General features: G+C 38.2%; 1 protein-coding gene across 1 annotated transcript; it reads right to left on the bottom strand.

The window, feature by feature from the left end:
• Nucleotides 1-1,521: 1,521 nt before the first annotated feature.
• On the bottom strand, nucleotides 1,522-2,457 carry LOC129402366 (olfactory receptor 14J1-like). The gene has a single exon (XM_055128683.1). The coding sequence runs from the start codon at nucleotides 2,455-2,457 to the stop codon at nucleotides 1,522-1,524; it is 936 nt and encodes a 311-aa protein (XP_054984658.1).
• Nucleotides 2,458-19,744: the final 17,287 nt, after the last annotated feature.

Genomic DNA, 19,744 nt, shown 5'->3' on the forward strand with positions numbered 1-19,744 from the left:
CCGGTGACATGAGGGAGTGGTATAGTCACTTGCCCAAGGCACAGACTCAACAAAACTGAGAACATGAGATCTAAGCTACAACCCCTGAAACTTTGTAATGTGCCTGTCAAGTGACAGGCAGGGGTGGGTGGGGATTGGAGTGGGGAGGGAATATGGGAACACCAGTGGAGGTATCTAAAGCTTACATGTATGTAGAAAAATCTGGGTAGCCCAGAGAGTCTAGAAGAGCAGAATTAGGAAAGTCAGAATACTAGAATATACAAGGGCTGTTAAACTGCAGTGGACTGGCAGATTTTGACATCATTTTAAAAGCATAAGTGAATATTTTTTATATTTTTAAGCCTGTTGAATTTCAATTTTATGAATCTGCTAAGTACTTAAAATTATTCATTTCCATGTTCTGTTTTAATATAAATGGCTTGTCCATTCTTCAGAGCATAGAAATGAGATAAATACATCCTTTGTTACCTGTGAAGGGGCATATTTTTCTCTCTCATTTTACATAATTTCTAATTTTTATTCTCTTTTGCATGATTATTTTGTCACTTTATTTGCTCATTATGTGGATAACTGCATTTTCCCCATGTGAAAACTTAATCGTTAAGTTCAACTATTTTTCTTTCATTCTCTTAACACTGATGAATCCAGCAATTAAATTTTCAATTTCGATCAGAGTATATTTGCCTAGATAGGCAGATAGCTTTGATTTATTATAATTAGGAAGTCAAAATAGGGTTAAAATATATGGTAGTTTTATATGAACTGGCTAGACCCTACCATAGTAATTTAGTTATTAAAATTATCCTTTCATTTAATTATCATATATGCCTATTAATATATCTCTATATTTATATTATTTTATATCTCTTAATTATTATGTATTCTTTTGAACCTTTGTAAGCATTTATAACAGAGGCTCAAACCAATTACATTGTTGTGTAAACATTTCTTCCCCAAACCTGCAAATTAATCCATTTGTTCTGAAGAGGCCAAGTAAGTGGAAAAATGAAACTTTCACAAAGATGCAGCATATCTGACTGGAGACTGACAGTGTTGATCGAGGACAATTGAAGTTCCAAATGGCCAAAAATACTAAGAATTATGACATGCTGTTTGTTTATTCTTATATTATATATTATTGTATGTCATTTTATAGATATGACCCATGACACCAATGTATATTAGGTATAAATGAACGAACAATTGATCCAACATATTGTATTTTCCATCATCATCACACAAAACAATTAGGAATAGAAATCAAGTTGATATCTTGAACATTATGGAACTGACATTATTTTCACACCTGGCTTGTGTAGTAAGATTTGAGTTAAGATATTCACAGATGTCATTTTTAAGTAGTACATACATAGTCCTAGGTCTAAGTAATTATATTACTCAAGCAGCACAAAGAAAAAGTTGGGTAAATCAAAAAATATTTGCAATTTAAATTTTCGCTTCATTAAAACCCAGTATATTTTGAATTAGTCTCACAATTGAGAATAAATAGAATTAAATGTTTCAACAAAAGAGGTATGCTACTTTTCTTTGAAAAACCTTGCTTATAGCCAACTTGATAGCTTTATTTCGCAGGCTATAGATCATTGGATTGAAGGTTGGGGGAACAACTGTATAAAGAATAGTAAGAAAAATGTCTGAAGCAGTTGGAGAGTCTGAATGAGGCTTGAAATACTCAAAGGCACCAGTAGAAAGAAACAATATGACGACAGCGAGGTGGGGGAGGCAGGTGGAAAAGGCCTTGGCTCTGCCCTCCGCAGATGGCATCCTCAGCACGGAAGAGAATATGTGCACGTAGGAGAACCCAATAAACAGGAAACAAAGAAGTGCCAGGAAAGCCACGAAGGCAGTGACACCGACCTCACCCAGATACTCATTGGAGCAGGAGAGTCTCAGGAGCTGGGGGATGTCACAGAAGAACTGGTGAATGATGCGGGGACCACAGAAATGGATAGAGAAAGTAGCTGCCGTATGCATGACTCCAGAGATGGCCCCACTCACCCAGACACCGGCGACGCCATGGACACAGGTTCTGAGGTCCATTATGACATCATAGCGCAATGGAAGGCAGATGGCCACGTAGCGGTCATAGGACATCACCGTGAGCATGGCCGTCTCAGCAACAGCACAGAGGGTGAACACAAAAACCTGCACGATGCATTCCCAGAGGGAAATATTCCCACTGTGCGTGAAAGAGTTGTAAATGAATCTCGGCACAGTCACGGAAATATAGCAGAGATCCAGAAAGGAGAGATGCTTCAGGAAGAAATACATGGGGGACTGGAGACTGTCATCCAGGGACGTGGTGGTGATGATGAGCATGTTGCCAGCTAAAGCCAACAAGTAGAGAAGGAGGAACAGACAAGCATAGACGATTTCTAGCTCAGGTGTGGCAGAAAAGCCCATGAGAAGAAACCCACTCATGGTGAAATTCATCATACTTCTGTTGCTGGCTGCGGGATACGATAAATAATCTTAAATAGATTTTTTTAATGACATCAATGAAAAACCTGAATAAGTAGTGAAGAACTTCTTCATTATAAATAGATGTTTTATGTAGTGGTGACCATGCTGACAAATTTACATTGTCTTTGTGAAAGAAATGAACATGGACTATGAAGATTAGTAAACTTTTACATTTTAATTTAAAACAGAAAAAAAGTAATAAAAAGTTATAGAGTACAAAAGTTAAGTCATATGCTTTCAAGTACCCTAAACGGTTTTATGCTTTTGTTTTTGTTTGTTTTGTGGCACTCCCGGCGATGCTGGGGGCCATCCCAGCTCTCTTTCAGGGGTTTCTGGAAACAGCTGTGAAAGGACAAAGCGTGGGATTTCTGCATGCAAAGCACACTCTGCCCCCAGCTGGATTTGATCCCTTGCACCAGGCAGTCTCTGAACATTACCAGTGAGCCCTGGAGGCCCTCGAGCACTGCCAGACTAGTTCCCTTCGTCCTCAGTGTGCAGAAACCCGGGGGTACGTCACTCTTGGGCCTGAGCTCTGAACTGCAAGGCTGGTTAGCAGAACATTAAGGGATTGGCCCACAGGTCGCCTGAACACATATTGTGTAGGTCCTACCCTCCCTCAATGAATACACAAATATTCACGTGGAAATAAAGGTGTAGGTATGGAGCTGAGAGTTTGCCTTCACGTACCAGGTTAGGTCCTTCATGGACCGATTAGGACCAGATAAGGTCCTTATTAGGTCCCGGGTACCACATGCCTCCTCCAAAAATATTGCTCGTCCACGAGTAGTTATGGGGGTATAGTTCTCTCTGGCATTGGAGGACCCAGTAACACTGCACCCTCATGCCCTAGAATTAAAAGGGATTGATAAGGACGGAAGTGATAGTTTTACTCCACAAAATGTTTCTGCAGTGGAAGGAGTTTTTCTTCCTAGTTTTCATTAAAATAATATTTATTTATGTATTTTTGCTTAACATTTTCAAGTAAATATAAGATTCTCTTTCTGCCCTCAAAATCTGTCTTTCGTTTGCACTCCATTTCGCAATATAGCCTGCTGTCTGCAACCTAAGGAAAGCCACCCGAGCAGAGCTAGAATTGTCTTACCTCATCATAGGGACAAGCTGCCGCTCTCAGAAGCCGACACTTACATGGAAGTCATAGCTCTGCCACTCAGTTCCTTTCACTAAAACGTAGTCTGTGGACAGGAAAGCACTCGTCCATTTTTATCCTTTGGCCATTTGGGGTTAGGTGGAAAGTGCCTTTGTCGGCAGCAGAGATCCTGGGTGCCCTGGGTATTGGCAATTCTGTGCAACACCCTGGGGTCCAAACTCGCAATTCTATTGGGTTTTCTTGCAACACTTTTCTGTTGTGTTTTTAATTACCACACCTAGTTACTGGAAGTATAACTTTATTTGTGTTTATTGAATCACATAAATACATTATAAGTTGTGTTTTGATTATAGAATATTCTATGATACAAATTAATTTCTTTAATTTTATTGACTGCATCACAACTTAATTTATAATTTGATCTTGGGATAATAAACAGGTTTGTACTTGCCTTTTTTTTAGAAAAGGGGTAAAAATAAATAATTTATTGCCAGTTAAACAAGGAAGTTTTATAGTTTTTTTAAAATTTTAAATATTTTCTATTATATATTTGGTAGCATGGTTATAGTAGTATTAAAGTTTAAAGCAGTATGTAAAAATTACTGCCTCTCACCAAAGCATCCAAGAAAGTGTCCTAGATCTTCCACTGTCCTTTTGTCACCTGTAATCTGCTTTTTGCATCTCTTCCCCACTTTCTGGTACACTGAGTTTTGTACAGCAAGACCAACGATTTCTCACTCTTCCATCTATTCAATATTATTCTACAATCTTGGCCTATCTTTCTGTATACCACAGATAAATGAAACCATTGGTTTTGTCATTTACCCTCAGACTTAATTCATTAATATAACTTTCAATTTCATCAAATTGAAGCCAGCTGATTTCATTTTTTTCTAACATCTGCACAGTATTGCATTATCTATATAATAAATTCTGTATCCATTCTTCTGTTATTGGACATTTGAGTTGTTTCTAAATCCTGGCTGTTGTACTAAGCATTGCAATGAAACAGTTGTGCTTAATTATTATGTTAATGGGTTGTATGTCATCTTTGAAGATACCTTGAGCTTCAATGTCGTAGAGGGTTTTGCCAACTTTGTTTTTAATGTACCTTATGGATTGTGGTCTGATGTTGAGGTCATTAATCCATTTTGATCTGACTTTTGTACATGGTGTTAGATAGATATCTGAGCTCATTTTTTGGCCTGTAGCTATCCAGTGTTGCCAGCACCATTTGTTAAAGATGCTTTCCTTGATTCACTTCACATTTCTTGCTCCCTTATCAAAGATTAGATGATCATATATTTGAGATTGTGTGTCAGGATATTCCACTCTGTTTCATTGGTCTGCGGCTCTGCCTTTGTTCCAGTACCATGCTTTTTTAATTATCCTAGTCTTTTTTAATATAATATTTTATATTATAGATTTGGTGACATAGTTATAGTAGTATAAAACTTTAAAGCATTATTGTGCAAAGTTACTGTGCCTCACCAAAGTATCCAGCAAAGTCCCCCAGACCCTCTACCACTGTCTCTATGTGACTGGAAATCTGCTTTTCCCATCTCCATCTCTTCTCCCTGACTTTCTGGTAATCTGAATTCTGTAGTGCAAGGCAAATTGTTTGTTATGTTTGATCCTATCCAATATTACTCGGCAATCTTGCCTTATCTTTTTGTATATTGCAGGCAACTGATATTTGCCATTTCCCCTCTGACTTTTCTCCCTTAGCCTACCTTCCTACACCATCGACACTGCCTCCAACTATATTTTATCTTATTTATGCTACAAAGTATTACATTATCTGTATAATAATTTCCATACCCATTCACCTGTCATTGGGCATTCCAAGTGTTGGTTACTGTATTAAGCTTTGTGATAATCATAGTTGTGTGTAGTTTGTATGTTAATGTTTTTAAGTTTGGGAAGGGGAGATGGCCATAAGTTGAGTTGTTGGATCATATTGCAGGTCCATTTCTTCTTTTTTGAGAAATATTCTCAATGTTTTCCATAGAAACTAAAACAGATGACATTCCAAATAACAATGAAAGAGGGTGTTTTTTTTTTTTAACAGCACTGGTTATTCCGGTCTTTTATACATGTGTGTTATTATCATTAGTGTGACATCTCACTGTCAATTTTTATTTATTTATTTATTTATTGCATTTCCCTGAAAGTCAGAATCCAATGAACACTTTTAAAAATGTCTGTGTGAATAGTAGTTTGAGACCTCAACACTGCCTTATCACCTCTGGATAGATCCACAAGATCAAAACTCAGCAAGGAAGCACTGGCTTTGGAGGAAGAAATAGAAGAGAGAGGGTTAATAGGTCTATACAGAACTTTGCATCCCCATAAAAAAGAATACACATTCTTTTCCAGTGCACATGGAACATTCCCCAAAATAGATCATGCGCTGGGCCACCAAGCATACCTCCTTAGAATCAGGAAGATAGAAATTTATGGCTCTGCAAGCGTATCTCGAGAAGGAAGAAAGGGCCCAATAAATAACCTGACCTCACAGCTCAAGACCTTAGAAAGGGACCAACAAAAGGAGCCCAAACCAGGCAGAAGGAAAGAAATAATAAACTTAGAGCAGCAATCACTGATATGGAAACCCAAAAAACAATCCAAATGAATCTAAGAGCTGGTGCTTTGAGAAAATAAATAGGATTGATAAAACACTAGTAAGACTCACAAAGAAAGAGAGAGAGAGAGAGAGAGAGAGAGAGAACTCCAATTAACGGAATCAGAAATGAAAGGGGGGACATCACAACAGAAACCAAAGAAATTCAAAAGATCATCAGACACTGCTTTGAAAATATGTACACCACAAAACAAGAGAATTTAGATGAAATGGATAAATTTCTGGATTCTTATAGCCTCCCAATGCTTAATCAAGATGATTTGGAATACCTGAATAGACCCATTACTATCAAGGAAATTGAAACTGTAACCAAAAGTCTCCCCAGAAACAAAAGTCCAGGTCCAGATGGATTCACTAGTGAATTCTTCCAAACATTTAAAGAGGACCTACTGCCAGTTATTTTCAAGCTTTTCCAGGAAATAGAGGAAACAGAAACACTCCCAAACAGTTTCTATGAAGCACATATCATCCTAATACCCAAAGCAAACAGGGACACCACAAAAAAAGAAAACTACAGGCCGATATATTTGATGAACACAGATGCGAAGATCCTCAACAAAATATTAGCAAATAGAATACAACAACTCATCAAAAAGATCACACACCACGACCAAATGGGATTCATCTTAGGGATGCAAGTATGGTTCAATATTAGGAAGTCAATCAACATAATCCACCATATCAACAAAAGAAAAGATAAAAACCATGTGATCATATCAATAGATGCAGAGAAAGCATTTGACAAGATCCAGCACCCATTTCTGATGAAAACACTCACCAAAATGGGCATAGAAGGGAACTTCCTCAATTAGGAAAGCCATCTACCACAAGCCTATAGCAAGCATTATGCTCAATGGGGAAAAACTAAGGGCCTTCCCTCTAAGATCAGAGACAAGGCAAAGATGCCCACTCTTACCACTTCTGTTCAATATAGTTATGAAAGTAATTGCAATAGCGATTAGGCAAGAAAAAGACATTAAGGGCATCCAGATAGGAAAGGAAGAAATCAAGCTATCACTATCCATACATGATATGATATTATATTTAGAGAACCCCAAAGCCTCTACCAAGAAACCCCTCGAAACATTAGACTCGTATAGTAGTCACAGGCTATACAATCAATACCCCACAGTTCATGGCTTTCCTATATACAAATAATGAGAAGTAGGAAAGTGATATTTAAAACCAACCCCATTCACAATCATGCTTCAGAAAATCAAGTACCTCAATATCAACTTAACTAAGGAGGTGAAGGACCTGTACAGAGAAAATTACAAAACGTTAATTCACGAAATAAAAGTGGACACGAGGAAATGGAAGCACATCCCCTGTTCATGGATTGGGAGAATTAACATTGTTAAAATGGCAATACTTCCCAAAGCATTATACAGATTCAATGCGATCCCTATAAGGATACCCATGGCATTCTTCAAGAAAGTGGACCAAACACTCCTAAAATTCATATGGAACAACAAACTCCCATGAATAGCTAAAGCAATTTTGGGGAAAAAGAGGATGGGAGGCATCGCCTTCCCCAACCTCAAACTCTACTACAAAGCGGTAATAATTAAAACTGCATGGTATTGAAACAAAGGCAGAGCAGTAAACCAATGGAACAGGGTAGAATATCCCTACACTCACCCTCAAATATATGATCATCTAATCTTTGATAAGGGAGCAAGAAATGTAAAGTGAAGCAAGAAAAACCTCTTTAACAAATGGTGCTTGCAACACTGGACAGCTACATGCAAAAAAATGGGCTCAGACTTAAACCTAACACCATGCACAAAAGTCAGATCAAAATGGACTAAAGACCTCTACATTAGACCAGAATCCATAAGGTACATTGAAGACAAGGTCGGCAAAACCCTCCACGACATTGAAGCTACAGGTATCTTCAAAGAGGACTCGCCACTGACCAGGCAAGTGGAAACAGAGATAAACTAATGGGACTACCTTAAACTGAGAAGCTTCTGTACTTCAAAGACACAGTGACCATAACGCAAAGACAGTGTCCATAATGAGAAAGGAAATTCACCCAATACCCATCGGATAAGGGGTTGATATCAAGGATTTACAAGGCACTGGTTGAACTCCACAAGAAGAAAACATCCAACCCCATGAGAAAATAGGGCGATGAAATGAATAGACACTTTCTCAAGGAAGAAATCCGAATGGCTAAAAGACACATGAAAAAAATGGTCCTCATCACTAATCATCAGGGAGATGCAGATCAAAACAACAATGAGATACCATCTCACACCACAGAGACTAGCCCACATCCAAAAGAACAAAAGTGACCGGTGTTGGCACGGATGTGGGGAGAAAGGGACTCTCACTGCTGGTGGGAATGCCGACTGTTTCAGCCCTTTTGGAAAATAGTATGGACACTTCTCAAAAAATTAGAAATTGAGTTCCCACTTGACCCAGCAATACCACTTCTGGGAATATATCCCGGAGATGCAAAGAAGTATAGTAAAAGTGACATCTGCACCTATATGTTCATTGCAGCACTGTTCACAACAGCCAGAATCTGGAAAAAACCTGAGTGTCCAAGAACAGATGACTGGTTAAAGAAACTTTGGTACATCTACACAATGGAATACTATGCTGCTGTTAGAAAAGATGAAGTCATGAAATTTGCATATAGGTGGATCAACATGGAAAGTATCATGTTAAGTAAAATGAGTCAGAAAGAGAGGGACAGACATAGAAAGATTGCACTCATTTGCGGAATATAAAGTAACATAATGGGAGACTAACACCCAAGAATAGTGGAGTTAAGTACCAAGAAAAGTATTCCACAGTTTGGAAGCTGGTCTCACATGCTAGGTGAAGAAGCACCTCTGAGAGAGAAGGGATCGCCAAGCAAAGGGTGCTAGGTGGGCCTACTAGAGATGGGAGATACGGGCTGAAAATCGTCTATAGACTGAACATGATGTCTACTTAATACCTCTATAGCAAACCACAATACCCAAAAAGAGAGAGAGAGCAAAAGGGAATGCCTTGCCACAGAGGCGGGGTGGGGAGAAGGGGGCAGGGTGGGGGTGGTGGGAGGGATGCTGGGACCATTGGTGGTGGAAAATGGGCACTGGTGGAGGGATGAGTACTAAGTCATTGTATGACTGAAACATAAGCAGGAAAACTTGTAAGTCTATAACTTATCTCACAGTGATTCACTAATAAAAAAAAGGTCTGTGTGTTATCTATATGTCTTCTTCAGGGAAGTGTCTCTTTATCTTTTTCCCATTATTGATGGGATTTAAAAAATTTTTTTATTGAATCACCAGGTGAAAAGTTACAAAACTTTCAGGGTTAAGTCTCAGTCATACAATGATCAAACACCCATCCCTTCACCAGTGCACATGTTCCACCACCAAGAACTCCAATATATCTTCCATCCCACCCCCCAAACCCCTCCTGTGTGGCTTATGATTTTCACTTTACTATCTCTTTACTTTGATTACATTCAGCAATTCAACAGAAAACTCACTATTATTATTTGGAATTTCCCCCCAACAATCAGACCTACTGAAAAGGCAGCATTTGATGTTTTCTATTGCTGAGAATGAAGAGCATATGAGGTCACGTGGCCGCAATAGGAGCCACGCGGTTTTGGATTTCTGGTATTTTAGTAACTAAGTCCAGAGAAATTTCTGGCAGAAATTGCATCATTGCAAGCTCGTACCTCTGTTTAGAGGGCCTTGTAAGATGGCGGTCGCCACGCTGCCACTGGGGAAAGGAAAGGGTGAGAGAGAAAAACCTTTCCCCTCCCAGGGAGGCATGGCATGGGGCCGTAGCTTAGTTCACAGTCTAGAGGCATTTCTGCAAGAAGCTGCTGGTACTGAAAGTAGTTAGTTGGCCTCTGGGGTCATGGACGTTCAGCAATGGAAGGGCCGCACGTGTGCAGCTGCTTGGGTCACATCTCTATTGATGGGATTTTTGGTACTTTTGCTGTTGAGCATTTTGATAGCCTTATATATAATGCATACTAGCCTTTATCTAAATATTATGTGCAAACATTTTCTCACATTCAACAGTGTTTTTTTCGTTTTGGCCTGTAGAGTTGTTTAGCCATAGAAACCATTTTCAATTTGATGTAGTTCATTTCTTTATCTTGATATTACTTATTTTTGCCTCTATTATCAAATAATTGAAGATACTTTTGTGGTCTATATCCTGGAGAGCTCTAGCTATTTTTACCTGATCTTCATTTCATTTATTTTGTTGTACTAGAATGTTCTTTTATCATAGTTAATTGCAAAAGATTGAAAGATTTCTGTCTAAGATCAGGCACAAAGCAAAAATGCTTTCTTTATCCTCCTGCAATCAACACAGACTTAGGAATCCTAGCCACAACAATTCGGCAAAAATCAATAAAACATAAAGATCAAAATTGGAAAAAGACAAAGTTAAAATATCACTCTTTACAAATGACACAGTAATTTACCTAAAGGATATTAAAATATGGCATGAAAAGGGAAGCAACTTAAAAATTAAATATGTATAATAAATGTCTAATATTACACTTAGCTTACAACATGGAGAATATATTTCAGAAGACAAAATACTGACATTTAATAATATAAAGAATATAAAATAGAACATCAAATTTTCCAAAAATCAAATTCTCCTGTGTAGACTATACCTCCACAGTACCATTTTCTAAATGATGAAATTTTCAACAATATGCTTTTACAGGTGGTGAGATGGAGCTATATCATTGTAGGTCTGAGAATAGATTGTTAACAACTTTGTAATAAATGGTTCCCAAAAAATAAATATACAAACTAAAAGTCTGTATTTCTGTGGTTCTTACAGACTGTTTTGTTATTCAAGTATTTATTCCATATGAATGAATGCATAGTAATCCATTAATCACAAGGGGCAATGCAAATGGAGTTTGGGACTTTTTCAGGAAAAGTTTAGCATGTCTGTTTTGAGCCCAGAGAGATTCATGTAATGTTAAGCATGGAACTCTGAACAGAAAGTGACCTTAGAATCAGCGTGATCTCATGAACTCTTTGATATCATAAATTGCCCAAACTTCAGTGTAACCACGAAAATGAACTTTGAATGTAATATCAAACTCTTTTCACTCATCAGCACATAGAAACAAAATTAAGCTGATGTCTTAAACATAGTGAAATTTGCATTATTTTCACATGTGATTTTGTAGGGTAATACTTAAATTATTCAAAAGTAATTTTTCTATGCAGAAAGAATGATTATTTTAGTCTCCCAGGTAATACACGTGCTTAAAAGGGTTTCACCAACCATAAAACATAACTTAAATTTTAATCTATAGGGCCAGTGTTATCGTAGGAGATTTTCCTTGAATACTGCTTGACAAAGACTGAAAATGATTCGAATTCCCTCAACCCATATGGTCACGTAGGCCACCAGGAGTGTTCCCTGAGCACAGAGCCTGGAGTAAGCCCTGAGTTCCATTATATGTGACCAAAACACAAAAAATTCAATTTACCAATCAACTCTATAAATATTATCAATTACATACTGAACTTCTCCCCAGTAGTGAATGAATGGAAGTAAGTACTTCTTTTCTTTGGGACACCTTTCTCAGAGCTAACTTTATGGCTTTGTTTCTCAGGCTAGAGATCGTTGGATTGAATGTGGTGAAATGACCGCATACATAATAGTGAGCAACAGGCCCAAAGCAGTTGGAGAGTCAGAATAGGGCTTGAAATACTCGAAGGCACATGTAGAAAGAAACAATATGATGACAGCGAGGTGGGGGAGGCAGGTGGAAAAGGCCTTGGCTCTGCCCTCCGCCAATGGCATCCTTAGCACCGAAGAGAATATGTGCACGTAGGAGAACCCAATAAACAGGAAACAGAGAAATGACAGGAAAGCCAGGAAGGCAGTGACACCGACCTCACCCAGATACTCATTGGAGCATGAGAGTCCCAGGAGCTGGGGGATGTCACAGAAGAACTGGTGAATGACACGGGGACCACAGAAGCGGATGGAGAAAGTAGCTGCCGTATTCATGACTCCAGAGATGGCCCCACTCACCCAGACACCGGCGACTCCATGGACACAGGTTCTGACATCCATGATGACATCATAGTGCAGGGGAAGGCATATGGCCACGTAAAGATCATAGAATATCACTGTGAGCATGGCCGCCTCAGCACTGCACTACGCATCCCCAGAGGGAAATATTCCCACTATAGGTTAAAGATTTGTAAATGAATCTCGGCACAGTCACAGAAATGTAGCAGAGATCCAGCAAGGAGAGATGCTTCAGGAAGAAATACATGGGGGACTGGAGACTGTCATCCAGGGACGTGGTGGTGATGATGAGCATGTTGCCAGCTAATAGAGAACAAGGAACAGACAAGCATAGAAGATTTCTAGCTCAGGCTTGGCAGAAAACCCCATGAGGAGAAACCCACTCATGGTGAAATTCATCATAGTTCTGCTGTTGTGCAAGACGAGATAGATTCTTAAAAATAGATTTTTTTAATGTAGGAGTACTGCTATTCATAAATAGATTTTTATTTACAGCAATGAAGAACTTGTGAAGAACTTTATTATTAATATGGAGACACAGAATCTCCTACCCCCACGCCAGGCTGTCTTCACCAGGGCCCCATCAGAGGGGGGCGGGCTTGAGTGTCTCTCCTTGCCCCAAGCATAACCCTAGCAGCCAAAATCTCTGGACACCAGCCACAGCCATGCTAAAAGCACTCTCCACACACTCAGATGAGCCTCACGCATGAAGGAACCAGCAGAGGAACCCAGGCATGTGGAACCCGGGGACTGAGATCTCTAAGCCTGCTTGGATTGGGACTGAGCCTCCTCCACCCAGATCCCCCATTTTCTCATAACTTGGCTGTTACACCCACAAACTGCCCCTGGCACCATGCAACCCCATCAATGGCCAAGAGCCACAGACTATAAAACAAAGCTCCTGGAAGACCTTGTATAGTCTAGCCCACTGATGTGCCTAAAGCAGCACATATGTGTTTGATTTTAACATACTTGCTTGTATTCTCTGATATACATTCTCCATCCCTCTCAGAGAGCCTGGCAAGCTACCAAAATTATCCAGCCCGCATGGCAGAGTCTGGCAAGCTCCCCAAGACATATTTGATATGCCAAATACAGTAACAATAACAGGTCTCATTCCCTTGACCCCGAAAGAGCCTCCAATCCTTTGGAAAGATGATTAAGGAGACGCTGCTAAAATCTCCGGGCTGGGATGAATGGAGACGTTATTGGTGCCCACTCGAGCAAATCGATGAACACCGGGATGACAGTGATACAGTGACAGTGATGGAGATTTTTTATATTGTCATATCCAGGCTAACAAATTTATTTTGTCTCTGTGAAAGCAGCAAACATTGATTATGATCATCATAAATGTTAAAATTTCCATTTCAATTTTATTTTATAACAGAAAAAAAAAGGTCAGCTATGTAGTATAGAGCTTAGGTCATATGCTTTTCATGTACCCAAAATGCTTTAATGCTTTTGGTTTTGTTATTGTTGCTTGTCTGTTTTTTGCTTTTTTGTTTTTGGTCATTATCTTTGGTTCTCACTTGCCATCCCAGGCTCTGTGCTTAAGGCTGCTCTGAGAACAGGAAGTGATGTCACCTGTTGATCCCGGCAACTATATTCAGAGCAGGCGTCAACCCCCAGCTGTCCCTCTGGCCCCTGACACAGGTTCCATTGCAGCCCTCCTGGGAATCTCCTGTTATTTGCTGGATGTATCCCTGGATGCCTCCAGAATTGTCAGGCTCGCTCTGTTGGGTTTGGCACCACAGACTCTGCTACACCAGGTCTTCAGACCCTACGTCTGAACGACAGGTAGGTCTGGCGAGTTTCAACATAACCATTACCTTTAACATAAGATATCATATAAAGTCACCTGAAAAATTTCCCAGTAGAAAACTACAAAAGAACACACTTCCCCAGTGTATTGTTAAAATATAATAATATTGCTGAAGTACACTTGAAAAACAGTTAAGCAAGATACATGATTGCAATGAAATATAGTTTTATATTAAAAATTATTAGTTCACAAGGATTTCTAAATTAAAATACTAAATGCTGATATTGTAATAAGTAGTCACTTATGCATGCATGTATTACAGCCCCAAATGTGCATGTCCTCTATGAAAGAGCAAATTACTTAACAATTTTAAGACAGTCTATGTTAAGCCAAATAGGCTTGTATGCTAATAACATTTTAATTACAGAATACTAAACATTTAGAATTAGATTTATTTTAAATTAGTCACTAGCCAGAACTATTGATAAATCTTAAAAGAATTAAATAATCATTTACATAAAATTTTACAAGACTGAAAAAATAATGATCATTTTTCTATAATGAGGTCATGATCATTATTTGCATTAGGTTATATTATATATACCTTAGGATCTCAAAATATGAAATTGTACAGGGTTTGAACTGGCAGACTTAAGGCCATCTGGGAACAAGACACAAAGTATTTCTCAGAATGAGTATATGATTATGTTTATATGTTTGGCTTTGTGTTTTTAGCTTTTCAGAGTTAACCCTAAGAACAAGCCTCAAATCATTGAATTAGAAGATGAGGGTGAGTAACTTTGTCACTTCTCTAGTGTTTGAAGTTATTGTTTGGGAAGAATACTCATGGCTGACCTTGGTGGGAGGACCTGGCCCAGGAGAGTACATCCCCAGCACACGTCAAGCCGTTTAACCTCTTTGGACAGCTGTTCTCTCTCAGAGTGATTTGGTTTGTGTATGTGTGTGTTTAGGGGGTAGGGAAGGGTGTGCATACGTATGTATTTGTGCCTGAGAGTCATCAAAAAATGATGGATTTTTCTAGAGAGGTGATAATTGTGATGCATAAAATGTTTCTGCTATGGAAGAAATTTGCAATTTCATTTCAAGATTCCATTTTTCATTAAAATAATCAAATTAAATAGCTTCTTTCAAATGTTTCAAGTGAAGAAAATGTCTGGTTTTATTTTACACACTCAAAAAAAAAAAACTCTGTCATTATCGGTATTTCATTCTCCTTATCTATACTATAAGGTACAACTTATCCTACCTTTCTGGAACCTAAGAAAATCACCAGAACAAGTTCATGAACTTCTTCCCTCAACACATGGACAAACTGCCAGTGTCTGCGCTTGACAGGAGATGAAAGTCCCTGGACCTGTAACTCAGTCTCTTTTAGCAAAATACGGTCTGTGGAGAACAGAACAGTAAGTCTGTTTCAATTCTTTGGCCACATGAGGGTAGGTCTGAGGTCCCTTTGTAGGAGGAGTGTTCCTGGGCGCCCTGGGTATTTACAGCTTCTTATAAGTTCTCTAGAGACCAAATTCGCAATTACATTCAGTTTTCTGGCAAGTTATTTCCTTATAGAGTTGATATAATGATCACACATCATTCAATTTATAATTTGATCTAATTATAATGTCTAATATAACTACAATGTCTATAATTACAATCTCGAATAGAGTCCTCTTTATTTAAAAAAGGTCCTAGAAATATATATTGATCAGCAAAGCAAAAACTTTTACCACAATCTGATGACATTAAATACCACTTGAAATTCTCTTTGAGTAAGAAAGGAAACAATAGCTATCAAAATAATATGCTGATATGTACCCAATGATTCCATTTTATTAAAATAATCAAAAACTATTGAATAATATTAAAATTAACATTGCTTAAGATAAGTTTAGAATTATAAAAGTAATAAATAAGATACAAATAATTTGTATTACAGAGTGAATTATTTTATTCAAGTTATATTAGTCAAATTAAAATAGCTTTTATTTTCATATTATTATCATAACCTAATACTTATCTTAGGTTATATTTTACACATTTGAACTTTCCATAAGTATTACACAAAATAGACAAAAATGACCCAATAAAGGACAAAAAATCTATCCTTGAACCAGATGCCAATACACTTTTCTCAACAAAAAAGTTGAGACAAATTTTTCATAAACCTTTTAAATTCATATACGTGTTTGTGCACCTGATCTTGGAGAGTAAATGTTTTTCAGCAAACAATGAAAGAGATCTATACCTGTCATAATATAAACAAGCAGGAAAGACGTTCTCTCAAAGAGTCAGAAAATAGAAATGAAGATTTAGGTATACAATTTGTCAGGATCATGAAACAGAAATTACAGATTAAATAAAAGTAAACATAAAGAATTTAACACCTTTTAAAAACTGATTGTCAAAAATCTTATGTTGTCATATCTATTATCAGAATTGTTGAAGTTTTATTTTTTTAAAAAATATATCTCAGATATTACTCTTTTCTTAACTATGAAGATAGAACATTTTCTTATATTCAGTAGGATGACGCTTTTATTTATTTATTTATTTATTTATTGACTTTTTAAAAATAATTGCACACACACACACCTTACAGGACAGATGTCTTTAGCTTGATAAAATCTCATTTGTTTTAAAACTTTTGTTTCCATGTCATAAAGACAAATCCCTGAATATATCATAGAAGCCATGCAGTTCTTTGCTTTTCTTTTTATAAATACATTTTTAGATCCATACTTAACACATCAAAGTTATTAATATGGTTTGAGCAATCTGGTTCAGCTTCATTCTTTAGCATGTGGCTACCCTGTTTGCATACCAGCATCAGCAAAAGAGACGTTCCTTTTTTGTTCAATATTTGGCTACTTTGTTGTATATAAACTGTCCATTTCTTGAATGGTTTCTTTCTAAGTTCTCAATTTTAATCCATTATTTTGGGTTTCTGCAGTGACTCCACACCACATTGTTTTGATTATATAACTACGGCATAGTCTAACTCACAACTAAAGTCTCTCATGATTCACTTTTTTTTTTTTTTGCTTTTTGGGTTACACCCAGCAATGCTCAGGGGTTACTCCTGGTTCTGCACTCAGGAATTACTCCTAGCAGTGCTTGGGGGACCATATGAGATGCCAGGGATCGAACCCAGGTCGGCCGCATGCAAGGCAAATGCCCTACCCGCTGTGCTATCTCTCCAGCCCCTCTCATGATTTACTTTTCTCATAATTTCTATAGGTACTAGAAATTTGTGGTGTCATACAATTTTTTTCTTCAGCTGTTCGGGTCTGACCTTGTCTGGACCGGATGCTGTATGCATCTTTACTGACGAAATGGCGAGTTAGATTTCGGAAGGGAGGATATTGGGAATGACATATTCATCCTGTGGAATTTGGTATGTGGGCAGGTGGACGTGGCTGTCGAAGAGATCCCTGTAGAAGTCATGAATTGCCTTTCTGGAAGATGTGATAAATCCATCAGGACGTTGGAGGGCAGTCATCTTGGTCTGGTAGTTGGTGAAGGACAGGTGAGCGTTGTGAATACTTTTCCTGGCGTGTGCCACATCGGCCAACACTGCTGCTCTCCTCTCTTTGAGGTCTTCTTTTATTGCTTCTCTGCACAGCTTTGCAAAGTCGGCCATTAGCTTGTGATTGCCTCAGGCTCGTGCCAAACCACATTGTCTAATGAGCTTTTAGTGATATCATGTTAATTTAAAGCAAGGAATGACAACATATTATTTAACATACTATTATTTAACATGTTAATAATGACGTTATTTAAGTAACATGTCATTATTTCAATAATATATTGAAATCTTGGTTTCACCATCTTAACCAAGATGTTAAAATAATCTAAGTTCCTATTAATATTTGAGTGTATAAATCGATATGATTTATATATACAATGGAATCCTGTTCAGCCTCGAACAAAAGGTGAAAATTCGCCTTTTGTGTAATCACAAAGTGGACTTTGTGTTGAAACTTTAAATTATTATGCTAAACACAGTTGGTGAGAACAGAAGGGCTGATATATTATGCTTTCACTCATGTGAAACATAAGAGGAAATGAAAATGAGCAAATAAAATGAAATCTGAGTAACATCCAAGTGATACAAACTTATGAGGCTTCACACTCTTTCTAGACAACGGGGTTCTCCTGACCACACTGAATTTATTTAGGAAGGACCTGTCCAGCATTGTTGTTTATTCCTTTTTATTTTATTTTTTGTGGTTCCAGGAATCATCCCAGAGATTCACATGTGCAATACAAGTGCTCTCCTCTTTGTAATCTCTCCAGCCATTTAACTAGCTTTCTGAGTTCCAGCATATTTTGTGTGATGGAAGTATGACTTCCCCAGACATTTCTTGCCAACTAGTTAATTGTATGATAGTTTTCAACACTTTACTTTGATTCTGTACTCATCATCATCACTCAAGTGAGTCTCCAGTACACAGCAGATGGTTGGCTTTCTTTCCCAATATACACCGCTTCTCTGTATCTTTGCACTGGTGATTTCAAATCAATAATTAATAGTGTTTTAGTAGAGTTTGAGGCTGGGGAAGGTGATGCCACCCATATTTTTCCCAAGAATTGCTTTAGCTATTCATGAGGGATTATTTTTCCACATGAATTTCAGAAGTGTTCGCTCCATTTTTTTGAAGGATGTCAATGGAAACCTTATAGGGATCACATTGAATTTATACAAAGCTTTGGGGAGTATTGACATTTTGATAATGTTCTCCCGATCCATGAGCAGGGGAAAACTGTCCATTTCTTCATGTCCTCTTTTATTTTGTGAAAAAACCTAAATGCCCGGGAACAGATGAGTGGTTAAAGAAACTTTAGTACATCTACACAATGGAATACTATGCAGTTGTTAGAAAAGATGAAGTCATGAAATTTGCATGGAGGTGGATCAACATGGAATGTATCATGTTAAGTGAAATGAGTCAGAAAGAGAGGGACAGACATAGAAAGATTGCACTCATTTGTGGAATATAAAATAACAGAATTGGAGATTTATACCCAAGAATAGTAGAGATAAGTACAAGGAGGATTAGTCCACAGATTAGAAGCCGGCCTCACATGCTGGGGGGAAAGGCAGCTCAGATAGAGAAGGGACCATCAAGTAAAGGGTGCTAGGAGGTTCCGCTCAGGATGGAAGATTCAGGCTGAAAGTAAACTATAGACCAAGCATGATGGCCAGTTAATACCTCTAATGCAAACCACAATACCCAAAAGGAGAGAGAGAGAGAGCAAAAGGGAATGCCCTGCCATAGAGGCGGGGTAGAGTGGAGGGGATGGGGTGAGGGTGGTAGGAGGGATGCTGGGACCACTGGTGATGGAAAATGGGCACTGGTGGAGGGATCAATCATTGTATGACTGAAACTCAAGCACAAAAGTTTGTAAGTCTGTAACTGTACCTCACAGTGATTCACTAATGAAATTTTTAAAAAAATAATTAATAGTGGGCTGGAGCGATAACACAGCGGGTAGGGCATTTGCCTTGCATGCAGCCAACCCGAGTTCGATACCTCCGCCCCTCTTGGAGAGTCCAGCAAGCAATCAAGAATATCTCACCCCCACAGCAGAGCCTGGCAAGCTCCCCGTGGCATATTCGATATGCCAAAAACAGTAACAACAAATCTTACAATGGAGATGTTACTGGTGCCTGCTCAAGCAAATCGATGAG

This window comes from Sorex araneus, chromosome 2 (assembly GCF_027595985.1).
Source record: "Sorex araneus isolate mSorAra2 chromosome 2, mSorAra2.pri, whole genome shotgun sequence".
Classification (NCBI taxonomy): Eukaryota; Metazoa; Chordata; class Mammalia; order Eulipotyphla; family Soricidae; genus Sorex; species Sorex araneus.

Coding starts and splice junctions, on each gene's coding strand:
- LOC129402366 (XM_055128683.1), bottom strand. CDS start 2,457: ATGATGAATTTCACCATGAGTGGGTTTCTTCTCATGGGCTTTTCTGCC.